Source organism: Sporobolomyces salmoneus (assembly GCF_050403485.1).
Source record: "Sporobolomyces salmoneus JCM6883 DNA, S_salmoneus_JCM6883_v1_ctg3, whole genome shotgun sequence".
Taxonomy (NCBI): domain Eukaryota; kingdom Fungi; phylum Basidiomycota; class Microbotryomycetes; order Sporidiobolales; family Sporidiobolaceae; genus Sporobolomyces; species Sporobolomyces salmoneus.
The window spans coordinates 45,678-60,652 of NW_027481160.1; the positions used below are offsets into that span (position 1 = coordinate 45,678).

At 51.6% G+C, this 14,975-nt stretch overlaps 5 protein-coding genes across 5 annotated transcripts; 4 read left to right on the plus strand and 1 right to left on the minus strand.

Moving 5' to 3' along the window:
• Positions 1-464: 464 nt before the first annotated feature.
• JCM6883_002119 (uncharacterized protein) lies at positions 465-2,723 on the minus strand (the record flags this gene model as incomplete). The annotated part of the gene is made up of 7 exons (XM_076628802.1): positions 465-1,205; positions 1,274-1,430; positions 1,489-1,716; positions 1,781-1,883; positions 1,945-2,076; positions 2,141-2,429; positions 2,496-2,723. 7 exons carry the CDS (start codon positions 2,721-2,723, stop codon positions 465-467), a joined length of 1,878 nt encoding a protein of 625 aa, XP_076490985.1.
• Positions 2,724-2,956: 233 nt separating this feature from the next.
• JCM6883_002120 (uncharacterized protein) lies at positions 2,957-4,115 on the plus strand (the record flags this gene model as incomplete). The annotated part of the gene is made up of 6 exons (XM_076628803.1): positions 2,957-2,996; positions 3,066-3,096; positions 3,156-3,346; positions 3,407-3,775; positions 3,842-3,903; positions 3,972-4,115. The coding sequence occupies 6 exons, from the start codon at positions 2,957-2,959 to the stop codon at positions 4,113-4,115; spliced, it is 837 nt and encodes a 278-aa protein (XP_076490986.1).
• A 579-nt stretch (positions 4,116-4,694) lies between these two features.
• RPD3 (histone deacetylase RPD3) lies at positions 4,695-7,280 on the plus strand (the record flags this gene model as incomplete). Its single annotated transcript, XM_076628804.1, has 12 exons — positions 4,695-4,761; positions 4,854-4,868; positions 4,955-5,049; positions 5,129-5,282; positions 5,339-5,413; positions 5,478-5,585; positions 5,652-5,917; positions 5,988-6,096; positions 6,168-6,308; positions 6,377-6,550; positions 6,616-6,690; positions 6,769-7,280. The coding sequence occupies 12 exons, from the start codon at positions 4,695-4,697 to the stop codon at positions 7,278-7,280; spliced, it is 1,791 nt and encodes a 596-aa protein (XP_076490987.1).
• Positions 7,281-7,645: 365 nt separating this feature from the next.
• UTP5 (Utp5p) lies at positions 7,646-10,444 on the plus strand (the record flags this gene model as incomplete). The annotated part of the gene is made up of 5 exons (XM_076628805.1): positions 7,646-8,983; positions 9,049-9,153; positions 9,210-9,821; positions 9,882-10,247; positions 10,313-10,444. 5 exons carry the CDS (start codon positions 7,646-7,648, stop codon positions 10,442-10,444), a joined length of 2,553 nt encoding a protein of 850 aa, XP_076490988.1.
• Positions 10,445-10,906: 462 nt separating this feature from the next.
• On the plus strand, positions 10,907-14,863 carry JCM6883_002123 (GYF domain-containing protein; the record flags this gene model as incomplete). Its single annotated transcript, XM_076628806.1, has 5 exons — positions 10,907-11,470; positions 11,538-11,945; positions 12,009-14,054; positions 14,127-14,484; positions 14,556-14,863. The coding sequence occupies 5 exons, from the start codon at positions 10,907-10,909 to the stop codon at positions 14,861-14,863; spliced, it is 3,684 nt and encodes a 1,227-aa protein (XP_076490989.1).
• Between the last annotated feature and the right edge of the window lie 112 nt (positions 14,864-14,975).

The following is a 14,975-nucleotide window of genomic DNA, read 5'->3' on the forward strand; positions in this document are numbered from 1 at the left end:
GGCGAATGTCCGTGGAAGGGTTATTGTTTTCGAAGACCTTTTTGATCCATTTTCTATTGTCTGTCTTCCCTCCCTTGTTTCACCTGCTTTTCCCAGTCTGCTGTTTTTGGTGTTCATACAAGCTATTCTTCACGCTGCGTAGTAGGTCCTCACCTCGAGAGCAGAGCTTCTTTTCGTCCTATGTCTGGGAGAAAACCTTCTGCTGAACCAGAATGCGCTTGCTTTGATGGCTTGCGCATTCATCGAGACTCCTAAGCCCTGTCACGCTCATACCACGTCTCGCACTCATTCCATGTCTCATGAGAAGCCTCAGTCTCAAGCTCGAGAGATCGGCAAAACGAGGTGATTTTACAACAAATCAGACGAAGAATCTATCTGTCCCGAACGAGAGAGGAAGAGACACAGTAGAGCGAGCGATTACGAAGAGTAACGAGATCTATGCTGGAGGGGAAACGACTCGTGAATTAAGACAACATTTTAGGTCTATTCTTCCCTCGCATCAACTGAACAACCTTGGATCTCTTTCCTCCTCCCTTTCCACCATTCGAGCCTGAGCCTGATTGCATCGACGAACGAGATTGGAACTCTTTCGGTTGTTTCTTCTTCCCTAATCTTTGTTCAAGAGCTCTTCGTTCGAGATCCGTCAAAGTCGTCAAAGTCGAAGCGGCTCCTCCTCCTTTCGCCGGAGAAGTAGGGGATTTTGGTTGAGGAGGTTGAGTTTCGAAAGGGTTGAGGGTTTTCGAAGAGAGTTTCGGAGAAGAAGGAGTCGAAGCGGTCAAGATCGAAGGAGGTTGAGGACCTTTTGTTGTCGGTGATTCCGTTTGACTAGGTCGAACTTTCTTCCCTACTGGTGACTCCCTCCCTCTCTCTCTTTCGACTGGTGTACCGACCGCTGCCGAGGTTTCTTCCCTTCCGTTCAGACTATCTCTCTTTCTCTTCTTCCCTCCTCCATTCACAACTCCGTTTTGTGCTTGACCACCATTAATGATCTCCCTCAAAGCATCTCCTTTCTCCTTGACGTAGAACAAACAATAAGCGTTCTTCTGAGAGAGAGGAACTCCGTTGACGGCCGAAACCATGTCGTCGTTCATGTCGAACCATTTTCCACTTGCGGAACGAACGAACGCGGTGTAATGACCTGAATGAGGACCTCCTCCCGAGTGAAGAATGAGAGCGTAGAGTTTGTAGGAAGGCGAGAGAGAAGACTAGATGATCGAAGGGACGAGATCAGCTGCCTTTCGAACCGCGACATAGAGAGGGAGAGAAAAAGTACATCAGACATGTATCCCTTAAGGTTCAAGGTTTCCGGATAGTTGATCAACCCTGATACTTTTCTTCCAGTCGGAGTGAACCTCTTCAAGTGAATCGTCAAGACTAAAGGAGCTTTCTCAATCGTGAATTGTTTTTCGGCATTGACCAACTTCTTGCACCTAACCAACCATTCTTTCTCGTCAGTATCGTCGAGAGGGAAGAGACAGGAGAACTCACTTTTCACAACGATACTTGTTCTGACCTCTCAAATGATCCACTCTGACTAAATTATCCAACCCTTCTTTGACGCTCGACGCTCGATTCCCCAAATCCAACGAGAGATCCAACATCGCATCGAAAGTGTCGGAATTGTGTTCGCAAGAGGTACAGTGGACTCGAGATCGGAGAACTCCTCCGAATAATTGATGGATCGGGTTTTGGTTCTTTTCCGTCGGGGAGAGTTTGCTGATTTAGGCGAAAGAGCGTCAGATTGAGAGCGAGTACGATGAAGAGAGAGGTAGAGACTGACGGAGATTTGCCGTGAAGGGAAGATAGTTGCATTCCATCGATCACGAACCTCAAGAACTCGTGAGAATCTTCCTGTCGACCGTGCTTCAAGTGCTTTGCGATAGCTATTCAAGGCTCCCTCGTCAGCGACGGGCCTCGTGAGCTTCGTGAGGGGGTAAAAATTACCTTTGAGGTTCTTTACAACGATCGCAGGAGTATAACTCGATTTTCGTTGACCATTCCCTCCTCCAAACGACTGCTTCGCCAAAAACCTCATCGCGCAAGTCATACAGAATCCTTTCTTCTGCTTCATACCGCCTATACGCAGCCGAGCATGATCAGTTTCAAATTCCAAATCCGAAAGGAGGTGGGAGAAACTGACATTTCTCATCAGGAGGATGACCTGTCGCTCCCGCTGTTCCCAAGTATCGCACGAGCGGAGGAGTGTGCAATAAGCATTGTAGAGCAGAATTGAGGAAACAAGTGTTTCCGACATTCGAGAGTCCAGCTCCGACGGGTAATTGACGAGCCCAAGAAGGAGAAGGATCGATCAGAGGGAAGAGGAGTTTCGAAGATGATGAAGCGGAGGTGGATGGCGTAGTTCGAGAAGTGGAAGCGACTGCGGTAGAAGAGGAGGAGGAGGTGGTAGCGACTGGTGCGGAAGGTTGAGACTGAAAACGAGGATAGAAAACGAGTTTCAGCTCGAAACCCCTGTCATCACGAGAGGAATAACTCACTTTTTGGTTGATAGGTTTGTAAGGAATATCTTCATCTTTCGCCTGATACCTCGGTTTCGTAAACTCCACCGGGTTCTCTAGGAGAGAAGCGAGAGTTAAAGGTTTCGATCCTGCCAACGCTGCATGACTCGACTTGTTCTCCTTCAACGTCGACTGCAATTCAGAGGTCGTAGAGTCGGATAGGGAGAGAGTATGAGGTGCAGCGGGAGACCGGGCGAGAGAGGTCATTGATGAAAAATGTTTTTTTGATGAGGAGCAAATTCGAGCTCGTTGCGGGTCGGAGGCGCGCAGTGGAAGGCGGAGGCGAGTCTTGAGGATTGCTGCTACGTGTCGAGTCGATAGTTTGGTGTAGTGAGTGAGAAGGAACGGGAAAGGAAGCTCCTCAGAAAACTTCCGCCAAAATGAACAGCCTCCTCGCTCTTGAAGGTCGTCATTCTCCTTTTCACTCGACTCCACACAGTATGGCAACGTATCAAGGCAAACCTACGATCCTCCTCACTGGTGTGTCTCTTCCTCTTTCCCCTCTCTCCTTCTCCCTGCTGACTTTCACGCGTCATCTTTCCCTCTCAGGCGGTAGCAAAGGACTCGGACTCGCAGCTCTGTACGTACTCTACCCCCGCACCTCCTACTCCTGAGCTGACCATTTCCTCCACGTTGCAGTGAGATTCTTCTCTCTCGTTCTTACAACGTTCTCTCCCTCTCTCGCACGACTCCACCCGAACTCGACGCCCTATCAGCTCGTTACCCAGGAGCGTTAATCATCTCGAAAGGAGATGTATCGAAAGACGACGACAACAAACAAGCGGTCGAAATGTGCATGCAATCGTTTGGTCGTTTAGACGCTCTCATTCGTATGCTCACTCTCTCCTCCTTCCGTGCGTGGTAAAGCTGATCAAGGATCTTTGTCACAGTCAACGCTGGTACCCTCCATCCTCTCGGCACTCACCGCTCCTTCACCGGTTCAAAACTAGAAGAATACAAATCCCTCTTCGACGTCAACTTCTTCTCCCTCATCTCGATCATCGGTCACGCCCTCCCCTATCTCTCCTCCCGGGAAGGCAAATCGAACTTGTCCGATAGCGATCCGGCAGGGAGGATTATCGCAGTTTCGAGTGGTGCCGCGACTGGAGGGTATCAAGGTTGGGGAGCATATTCGGCCAGTAAAGCTGCGATGAATTCGCTTGTGAGAACGTTGGCGAACGAGGAGGAGGATGTCGTCGCGGTGGCGGTTAGACCGGGAGTCGTAGATAGCGAGATGCAAGAGATTATTCGAGAGAAAGGTGAGCACTCTTGACTTTGGTGGTCCAGCAAGATCATCCAGCTTACTCGAACTATGTTGCGAAAAGGTATGGAGCATATGAAACAATCTGAACACGATAAGTTCACAGGTCTACACTCGCGAGGAGAGGTGAGCATCTGCCGCTTCCAGACCCATCCTGCAGTCTCACTAACTCTACCATCCGAATCTATCTGTAGCTACTACCTCCCTCGAAACCCGGGATGTCTCTCGCGTCCCTCGCAATCAACGCAACGAGAGACTTGAGCGGAGAATTCGTCAATTGGGATGAAGAAAAGGTCAAGAAATTGTTGTTTACCGACAAGGGAGAAGAGGCGGCTTAAGGCAGTATACACATGAGGAGTGTAAATAACGAAGGACACGGCAAACCATGTCGTTATGGCTGCGGAGACAGTAGAGTCGGACTTTTGGATCGTTTTACTGCACGGAATCTCGATGAGGTTGAGCTGCTTTCCTCCACAATGTACCCGGTCTTCCTCCTTTCGCGATACCTTGGTCTTTATCCGTCCATTAAGTCTCAAAGGAAGCTCATGAGATTCTGCACCCGCACGAAAAATCCGAGCTTTGTTGTCACCTGAATGTGTCTTCTCTCCGCTGTCTGTCGGACTCCAGCGAGTGAGGTGCGAGCATCAGAGTCATCGGGCTCGAGACGGGGAGTCGATTTCAGAAGCTGAAGAAGTGCCCAATGTTCGAGAGAATTCGGTTTTCTGAGCTATCCATCTATCTTTACCTCTTCCTTCTCGGATCCCTTCTTCGACCTCTGTAGTCGACGCAGATCAGCAGAGAGTGATCGTCAAACACGGTCGCGCGAGCTCCGAACAGCTCTCCACCAACTTCGAACCTTTCTCATCTCCCGAATCCAGCCTTTCGCCCTTCTCTCGCCCTCGAGGTCCTGAGCCAAGATGTCGGGAATCATGACGCCCATCACGGGCGAGAACAAGAAGCGTACCTGCTACTTCTTTGATTCCGGTTAGTCTTTCATCTCGCTTCATCTCTACTTGCCTCGTTCTCGTGCTGACAACCTCTGATGACCGCGCGCTAACCTCTCACCAATGATATAGATATCGGAAACTACCGTGAGCTATTCTCCCTCCGGTTCCGAGCCCTGTAGCTAGCTGACGACTTCCCCTCTTTTTCCTCGCTCGTTTGTTGTGTTCAACAGATTATGGACCCTCTCACTACATGAAGCCTCATCGTATCCGTATGACTCACTCCTTGGTCATGAACTACGGACTATACAAAAAGATGGAGATCTTCGTTCGTCCCCTTTTCCTCTCCCCTTCCCTCTTCCCCTTCTTGCTTTTCTGAGCTGACTGTCATTCACTGGGTGACATAGCGAGCGAAACCAGCAACAAGGAAAGAAATGGCCCAATTCCATACGGACGAGTACGTCGATTTCCTATCGAGAGTCACTCCCGATTTGGTCGAAGCAGCGGCGGAGGGAAACGGTGGAAGCAAAACTGCTGGACTCGCACGAGAAATGGGTCGTTGTAAGTCATCGCTCCAACGTGCCTCGTGGGATCATACTGATCAGCCTCGTGAACAGTCAATGTTGGAGATGATTGTCCCGTTTTCGATGGATTGTTCGAATATTGTTCGATCTCTGCGGGTGGTTCGATGGGTGAGTGGATCTGGCACTTCAGTCCAAGTGCATGGAGTACTGAAGCCGAGTCCAATCTTCGCAGAGGGAGCTGCTCGACTATCTCGAGATAAATGCGATATCGCGATCAACTGGGCTGGAGGACTTCATCATGCGAAGAAAGCTGAAGCTAGTGGTTTCTGCTACATCAACGGTGAGCCTCTGACCGCTCTTTCATTCTCCCATGGCGGTTCTGAGCTGACCTCGTCCCTCGCTTCAGATATCGTTCTTGGTATCCTCGAACTCTTGCGCTACCATCCCCGAGTCCTCTACGTCGACATCGACGTTCATCACGGAGATGGAGTCGAAGAAGCATTCTACACGACGGATCGAGTCATGACGTGCTCGTTCCACAAATACGGAGAATTCTTCCCTGGAACTGGAGACATCAAAGATATTGGGTTCGGAAAGGGAAGGAATTACTCGGTTAACTTTCCTTTGAGAGATGGGATTACGGATGAAGCGTACAAGAGCGTGTTCGAACCTGTAAGTTCTCACTTGCCTCTGCTCGAACCTTGTCACTGCTTGAGCTAATCCTTTTCGGCGGCGCGAACAGGTTATTCAACAAATCATGGATTGGTATCGACCCTCGGCAGTAGTACTACAGTGTGGAGGTGACTCACTTTCAGGTGATCGATTAGGTACTCTCAACTTGTCGATGCGAGGTAACTCCACTTTCTCCCTGTCTCCCGCATTTATTGCGTCCAGACGCTCACCCATTCTGCTCAATGTTCAGGTCACGCGAACTGCGTTCAATTCATCAAATCTTTCGGACTCCCTCTGCTCGTGCTCGGAGGCGGAGGTTACACTATCCGAAATGTCGCTCGAACATGGGCATTCGAAACTGGTCTCGCAGCAGGAATGGAACTCGGAGCTAGTGAGTCTCGCTTTCTCTCAGTTGCAAGGCTGAACCTGTTCTGAAGGTTCGAGATTGACTCTGCGCAGACATCCCGATGAACGAATACTATGAATACTTTGGACCGACTTATCGATTAGACGTCCCTCAATCGAACGCGGACGACCTCAACACTCGAGAATACCTCGAGAAGATCAAGACGCAAGTGTTGGAGAACTTGAGACAGACAGGAGGTGGACATGCTCCGTCGGTTCAAACTCAGGGTTCGTCTATCCTTCAACCCGTCTCTTCTTTCCTCATTGAGCTGACTCATAGTTATGCTGGACAGCTATTCCTCGGACGGCGATGGATGATGATGACGATCATGATGAAGACAACCGAGATCCGAATGTTCGAAGACATCGTTAGTTCTTTTCGCCCTCTCTCCTTTCGCGACAATACCCGTCAAACGCTGACACTGACACTTCCCCCTCTCCTACAGAACACGATTCCGATAAACGTATTCAACGAGACGACGAATACTCCGACTCTGAAGACGAAGGTGAAGCCGGTCGACGAGATCGCCAATCTCACCGCTCTCGAAAAGCCTCCTCATCTCGCAAATCGAATTCTCCTTTCGTCCCTCTCTCCTCCTCCACCGCTTCTGTCTCTGCTCCCGTTTCCGCTCCGATTCAAACCGATACGAACCCACTCCCTTCGAACGTTACTTGCGGAGCTGAAGAACCTTTACCTCCTCTTTCTTCGAGATCATCACCGAAACCAGCACCACAAGTTCCGACGACGGCTACGGGAGTCGAAGCGACTGAATCGGCACCGATCGAAGCGGCATTGACGGAATCGGCTCCTCAAGCGGAGATCAACGCTGGGGAAATCGCTCAACCGGTTGAGGAGGTGGAGAACGGCGGAGATACGACGATGAGAGTTGGAGATGAAGTTGGTGAAGTGCAGATGCCCGTACAGGGAACGAGCGCGGATAGGATGACGGCTCAATAGGCAGAAGCGAGGAGGAAGAGGGAATATCCGTGACTTGAAGGGGTCAAGTCTCGCGATCGGATGAAGTGTTTGTACCGCTAGCTATACCAGGATATCTGAAACTCGACAGCATTTTGCTGAAAAGAAACAAGAAGACGTCTGTTGAAAGAGCGCGAGAGAAATGGAAATTCTCATTTCTCCTGAGAGCGAGATTTTGCTGCAGCCATTCATGAACAATCGATCTCGATACGAGCTGTCAGCGTGCTCAGAGTAGGTGTCGTGCCCATTGGGAGAAAAGTTGAGACAACTTCGAAAAAATCCCAAGAGCGAGTCTGAAGAAGTTGAGCTCCCTTCACCACTCAACCGCTCGATTCGACAGCGTCAAGATGGGTAAAAAGACTCCAAAATCGACTCCACGCACGACCGTGATCAACCCTGCGACGGTAGCGACCGTCTTGACGAGTTTCTCTCCTTCTTCTTCAACAACTTTAAACTCTTCGAGCGCGACCTACTACGCCCACCTACACTGTGCCCCCGATGCACACACCTTGAGGGTGTACGAGGTGGATTCGGGCAAATGCATCTCCCGTTGGGCGAGCAATGGAGCTGGAGAAGAAAGTTCGGCAGGAGGAGAGGAAGAACAACGAGTGAGATCCCTCGAATGGTGTTGGTTACCGGCAGCGGGATCATCAGAAGGATCAGAAGTCGGACAGGACAGCAGCAAACGAGGCAAGAAACGAAGAAAGAGCGATGGAGGTTCAGCTGCGATCGATTCCCCTCTCAAAGCCTCTCAACCCGCTTCCCCGAAGCTCACGATCGCCCTCGGACTCGATAACGGTTCCATCTTACTCTGGGATCCTCGAGGCGTCGCCCCTGCCCGAACCCTTCACCACGCAACTTCGAATTCTCCCGTAACTTCCCTCTCCTCCCCCGTTTCGACTTCAATCGCTCAAGACGGCCACCTCTGGAGTGCTCATCAAGACGGTTCAGTCCGATTGTGGGATCTCGGATCAGCTCAGTTGGTCGGAAAAGTCAGTGGATTGACGGAAGAGAAGAGATGGGATGATTTAATCGTGCGATACGACGATGGAGAAGACTCGAAACGAACAGCCAAAGTTGTTCTTTCGCATCTCTCCCTCCACGTCTATTCGGTACAAATGGGATCGTCGAAGAAGCAAGATAAAGTGAGGGATTTGAAGGCGACGGAAATCGGTCGATGCACCGGTCACGTCGAACCCGCAAAGATTCGCTGGACCGGCGCCGCTTCCGACTCTATTCTCTCATCCGTCGACGAACTCACTTTCCTCTCCTTCACTTCCTCCGACCGATTCGTTCAAGTTTGGTCTATCCCTTCTTCCCCTTCCTCCTCCCCTGCGAACGGCACTCTCGTCGCGCGTCTCGCTCTCGACAGCGGTGTCTCTTCCGCCTCGGTCTCTCCCCTCAATCTCGCATCGCAAACTCTCGCCGCAATCGACACCGTCACTGGATCCGTTTCCCTCGCCCTTCTCCCTCTCGATCTCGCCCCTCAACCAACTTCTTCACCTAAGAAGGGCAAGAAGAACGCTGCAACCTCAGTCGTTGCCCTCGAAACTATCACCGAAATCAGTTCGCCGAGTCAGGGATCGAAAGGAGAAGCGGGAGTTTCAGAAGTGACGTTCCGAGAGGGTGAAGATGGAAAAGCTGTCGTTTGTCGAGGAGGAATCAAACCCGTCTTTGAGGTTATCGTGAGTCCTCTCGCTGTTCGCCTCGTAATGTTGACTCGGGCTAACCAATCTTCGTGCTGCAATAGTCTTTCCGAGATGAAGAGGGTTCGATCGTGAAAAAAGTTGAACTTTCTCGATCAGTCAACGGAAGTCTCTTGGTCGGATCTGTCGCCGAAGCCTCTTCGAGTGTCGTGAGTCTCCTCGAACGCATTCTTTGCAAGCCAAAATTGACATTTCTCTCAAGCAGCCTCAACCGACTCGTTACTCCGAGCACACTTCGAGCTCCGTTGCCGCCACTTCCGCGAATCCCGATGCCGCCGTCGACTCTTACGCCGAAGAAGAAGCGATCAACTCTGGAGAACTCGACGTCGATATGGCAGAACCTACTCTCGCAGACCGACTCAAAGCGATGAACGTTTCCCAAAAGAAGGAACGAAGAAAAGCTGCACTCGCGGCAAAGAAAGCTTCGATCGGAGGAGGTGACGATGTTGAAGTCGCTTCTGAATCTTCTGGATCTGAGGATATCGACGATTCGGACGAAGAAGAAGAGGACGACGACGATGAAGCTGTCTCTCGAGTACCCGCAACGACCCTCACGACAACTCTCGTTCAAGCTCTCCATTCTTCCGATGCTCCTCTCCTCGAATCTTGTCTCACGCATTCGAACCCCGTCCTCGTTCGATCGACCGTGAAACGTCTTCCTTCGGGTTCTCTCGTGCTTAGTCTCCTTGAAGCCCTCGTCGAACGGTTAGGAAAAGAGAAACGAGGGAAAGAAGGTATGGCGAGTGTCAAGAGGGGAAGAGCGTTGGTCGGTTGGTTAAGGGAAACTTTGATCGTTCACGTCGGTTTCCTCGTCACCGTGAGTTTTTACTTTCTCTCCGAAAATCAGAACCGGTGCTGACTCGGTTCTGTTGAGTAGATTCCCTCGCTCGTGAATCGACTCGCCTCCCTCCACGCTTCGCTCACCCAACGACTCGCGCTTCAACCCGCTCTCCTCGCCCTGAACGGTCGACTCGAATTAGTCATGTCCCAAATCGACATGCGACAAGACCGACCTACTCCTTCGACTCAACTCCCTTCGAACGGTAAGAAATCGACGAAAGCGAAACGATACGTCGAAGGGGAGAGCGATGACGAAGAGGGAGAAATCGAGGATGTCGTTCTTGGACCTGCTGGAGGAGAATTCGACGACGATGAGGATTTGGAGGATCTTGATGAGGACGATCTTGATAGTGCGTTCGAGGATGAGGAAGATGGTGCAGGGAGTTCGAAACCTAGACGGAAGGTGAGCTTTTCCAACGATTATCCCTTTTCTCTCTCGCTGCGACTGACTGTTCTGCCCGTGATTAGGTAAACGGTGTTTCGTCTCTCTTGGATCTCGAAGCGTCGGAAGATGAAGACTTTGACGATGACGAGGTCGATGAAGAAGATTTTGACGGAATCGACGAAGATGATTTGGAGGATGGAGAAGAGAGCGAGTGATTGAAGCATTATCCTTCGAATTAGACACCTGTTCCCTTCACTCTATACACTTTTATCTGTATATCATCTCATCATCTCTTGCAAACTTTGAGTCGTCGCAATCCCTGTCGTCGCGAGAGAGAAAGTGAGAAAATCCTGCGAACAAAATTTTCGCTTTCGATCGCTTCTCCCGCTTAGCTGTTAGGTTGTAATGTACTTCAAGACTGTGCGAGGTGTGTGTGAGTTGGCAAATCGAAGATCTGCACTCCACCTCGACCAACTTTTTTTTCGAGGCGTGAAGACTCTGTTCTCCACAATAACTCACCACTCAAGGCAAGTCCGTAGCATGCTTCACTAGCTCCAGCTTTACCCAGCAGTACGAGAACTAATCTAGGCACCCTATCCCTCTTCTTGACTCGAAAACAGCTCTCCAGCTTTTCATCTCTTCTCTCTCTTCCAACTCTCGAAAAAAGTTACCCGACAATGTCTTTCGGTGGACCAGGATCAGCCTTCAGCTTTGCAGCACCCACTCGACCCTCTCGCAGGAACGGTAGTTATTCTGGATCGGTAGGAGGAGGGACTGGAGGAGGAGGAGGAACAAACTCGAATTCTACCGCCACTTCTCCCTCTAGTGCTGGACCGACCCCGGTAGATCCCCCTGCGAACCCTTCTCACGGAGCTTGGTCGACCGCTGGAGCGAATTCACCTCGTCAACGAGAAGGAAGCAACAACAGTGCGAATGATTCTTCTGCCGCTCCTCGTTCCTTCTCTTCGATCCTTTCCCCTTCATTGGCGGCAAATGGAGTACACTCGAACGGTGGAGATTACACGAATGGAATGGGGAACGGGACTGGAGATTTCGGAGGAAAAGTGAAACCGTTCGTTTACTCGAGGGATTTCTTACTCAGTCTCTACGACGACGAGAAAGCGAAGAAACGACCTTTGGAATTGGCAGTACATGAGATGGCTACGAGGGATCTATCGGGAAGTGACGAGCCGGTTCACAAACCTTGGGCTTTGCAAGATTATCGCGAGGGAGAGAAAGAGGTCAGTCTCCCTTCATCCTCTGCCTAATTCGCGAAGGAGTTAAAACCAGGATTTCCTTACTGTGCAGTTGTTCGCAACCTCGATTCACCCGGCCAACGCTCGCCCTTCGCGAATGAACCGCACCGATTCTTCTCTTTCGACCTCTCAAGGAGCTGGAACGCAAGGAGCGAACGGTACCCTCGACCTCTCGACTCTCGGTACCCTTCCTCGCGACCGTGATCGCGCTCTCGGGTCTCCCAGTATCCGTTCGCCTAGCATCCCCGGAGCCGAAGCTGGATTGGGTCGAGAACGCAGGACTCGAGAAAGAAGCACGGGACCTGGATCGATCGGGATTCAAGGTGGAGTCCTCGGTGGAATCGCCCCTGTAGCTAGTCCGATCACGAGGAAAAAGGATGGAGAGGCGAGCAAGGAAGTTTGGCAAGGAGGGAGATGGAGGAGAGGACAGGCTCAAGAATCGGAAGATGCTGGAGAAAAGGTGCGTCAGTTTCTCCATTCCTCTCGACAACTCACTGAGCTGACATGACTTCGTCGTTGATAGCGTCCTTCTGCTTTTGGATCTCGTCGATTCCCTCTCGCGGATGATGGAAAATCTGGAGAACGCGACGAGGACGTTGGCGTACCCGATTCGTGGGAGGAAACGACTAAGGACGACTCGACTCCAGGTGGAGGATCTGCCGAACTGAACGGAAGCTCGCTCAACTCTTCGACCGATTCCCTTCCCGCTCAAGCCGATCTCACCGCGAGCGTTCTCGGTTCTCTCGCCCTCGGTTCCGATCCTCTCGAAGACTCCCTCCTCTCGAACAAACCTATCGTAGCTTCGGGAACGTCGACTCCTTCTCGTATCGCTCCTCCTCCCGGTCTCACTCCCGTTCCTCCTCCTTCCGAAGTCCAGTGGCAGTACCGCGATCCGTCTGGACAAGTTCAAGGACCTTTCGTCGCTACCGTCATGCACGATTGGTACCGACAACAGTTCTTCCAATCCGATCTCCGCGTCAAGCGTGTCACCGATCTCGACTTTGAAACGCTCGCCGACTTGATCCGTCGAACTGGAGATTCCGAAAAACCTTTCCTCGCACCAAAGCCTTCGATTTTGAGTACCGCTCCTGGATCAGCGTTCTCATCTGCGCCTGGGACTCCTCAACTCTCATCCGCATGGGGAGTTTCTCGCGCTCAAACACCTCTCGATCAACTCGCCGGATCTCGATTCGGTGCCGCACCCGGAGGAGGAGCTGGGGTAGGAGGAGCTACTTCGTCGTTCTATGAACCTTTCGGTAGCAATGCTGGAAGTCCTTCGATTCAAGCTCAAATTCTCGGAGGAGGTCGAGCGGCGGTCAACACTCCTGGTGGAACGGCCGTCGACCCTTGGGGCGCGCCTCTTCCGACTGCGTCTTCCCCTTCTCTTCAACAACTCTTCGCGCAACAACAACACCAGCAACAAATGGCTGCTCAATCTCCTCTCGTCCAGCAACACGGTATCCCTTCTTCCGTCGATGTTCTCCGTCAACTCCAACAGCAAAATTACCAGCAACAAGCCCCTTCTCCTTCGTTCGCTCCTCAGTACGCCGGTCACCTCCCTGGAACCGACGTCTTCGGTCGTCCTTCTCCTCTCCCAACTCCTTCTTACTTCGATCCTCGTCAACTCGTTCACGGTTCTCCTGCTCAACCTCAAGCTCCTACGAACTGGATCGGACAACAGCAACAACCCACTCAGCAACAAGCTCAGAGCCAACCCTGGTCGAACATCGGTTCTCCCGTTCCTCAAACTCAAACTCAACAAGCCGTCGCTTCTCCTATCGGTCCCCCCGTCCCTGCTTCGAACGAATTCATTCAAACAGAGCCCAAGATTGAGGTTACCGAAACGATTGTCGTAGAGTCGAAGCCTGAACCCGAAGTCGTCGCTGTCGTTGAAGAAGTCAAGATTTCGCAACCTGAACCTCAAGTCTCGGCCCCCGCTCCCTCTCAAACCTCGTCGAAGAAGAGCAAGAAGGAAGCGAAAGAGAACAAGGCCGCTCCCCCTCCTCCCGTCCAAGAACCTACTCCTTCGATCGAAGAAGACTCGACTCCTTCCTCTCCTTCGATCGCACCTTCGATCGACTCTTCCTCGACCAGCAACAACAACAAAACTCCCGCCGTCGCTCCTTGGGCCAAAGACGAAACGATCTCTCCCGTCGGAACTGGTGCTTCTCCTTCGCCTTCTCTCCGCGAAATCCAACAAGCCGAAGCTCGTGAAGCCGACAAACGCAAGGCCGCCGCTCGAATCCAAGCCGCTCAAGCCAACATTCAAGCTGCTCAACGTCTCGCCGCCGCCGAAGCTGCAATTGCTGCTGAACAACTCCCTTCTTCGGCGAATTGGGCTGCAGGTCCCGCTCAAGTTCCCCCGGTCAAACCTGTTGCTTCAACTCCTGTTGTTGCCGCCCCCTGGACGAAACCTGCGACTCCTACGGCGAAATCGAGTGGAAAGACCTTGAAGGAGATTCAAGAGGAAGAGGAAAAGAGGAAGAAGGCTCAACTCGCTGCTCAACAACAAGCACAAGGAGGTGCTGCTTCTTTCGCTGGAAAGGGATATGCTGGAACGGCTGCCAAGGTGAGAGACTCGTCGTCTGTCGCTGCTTACCAAGACACCTCGTGCTGATCATTTCTTTGTTTTTCATTCTAGTCGAACACCTCCGCTCCTTGGACTACTGTCGCTGTCAAACCTGCCGTCGTTCACGCCGCTGCCACGTCGAAACCGATTATTCCCGGACTTCCTTCAGCTGGATCTGTCGTTGTTCAACCCACTTCTCGTTCTTCCGTCCCCACTTCCACTTCTTCGACTTCGAAACCTTCTGCCGCCGCCCCTGCTCCCGTTCGACCTGCTGCAGTATCGACTCCCTCGAAACCTTCCGTCATTCGTTCGATCTCTGTTAACGGTGCTTCGTCGACTCCTCAAGTTTACGACGCTGAAAACCCTCCTCCTCCTTCTGCGGAATTCGTCGCTTGGATCCGACAAGCTCTCAAGGGTCTTCAAGTACCAAGTGAGGATTTTGAGTTGAGTCACTCACGAGAGGACGGACATCACTGACTCAGCCTCGGCATCTTTTCACAGTGGATGAATTCATTCAGGTACTCCTTTCGTTCCCCCTCGACGCATCTTCCGACGTTCTCGAAATCATTTCCGATTCCGTCTACGCGAACTCTTCAACTCTCGACGGTCGACGATTCGCGAACGATTACGCCGCTCGAAGGAAGAACGACGTCGCCGTTCGATACCCTCAAATCTTCGCAAAGGGTAAAGTCGTCACTTCGAGCAAGGCACCGGTTAGTATGGCACAAGCGTTGGCGAGTCCTGCTCAAGGTAAACCGGCGGAATGGAGTGTCAAAGTTAGCGGAGGGAAAAAGAAGGGAAAGAAATGATTGAACTTCGCGTCGGGTCGTAACTCTCTCCTATCCTAAAATTTTACACTATCTAATGACCTCTCACACGCATGACACGCATGACAATTGACTTGTCTTCCGCTCGCAACCT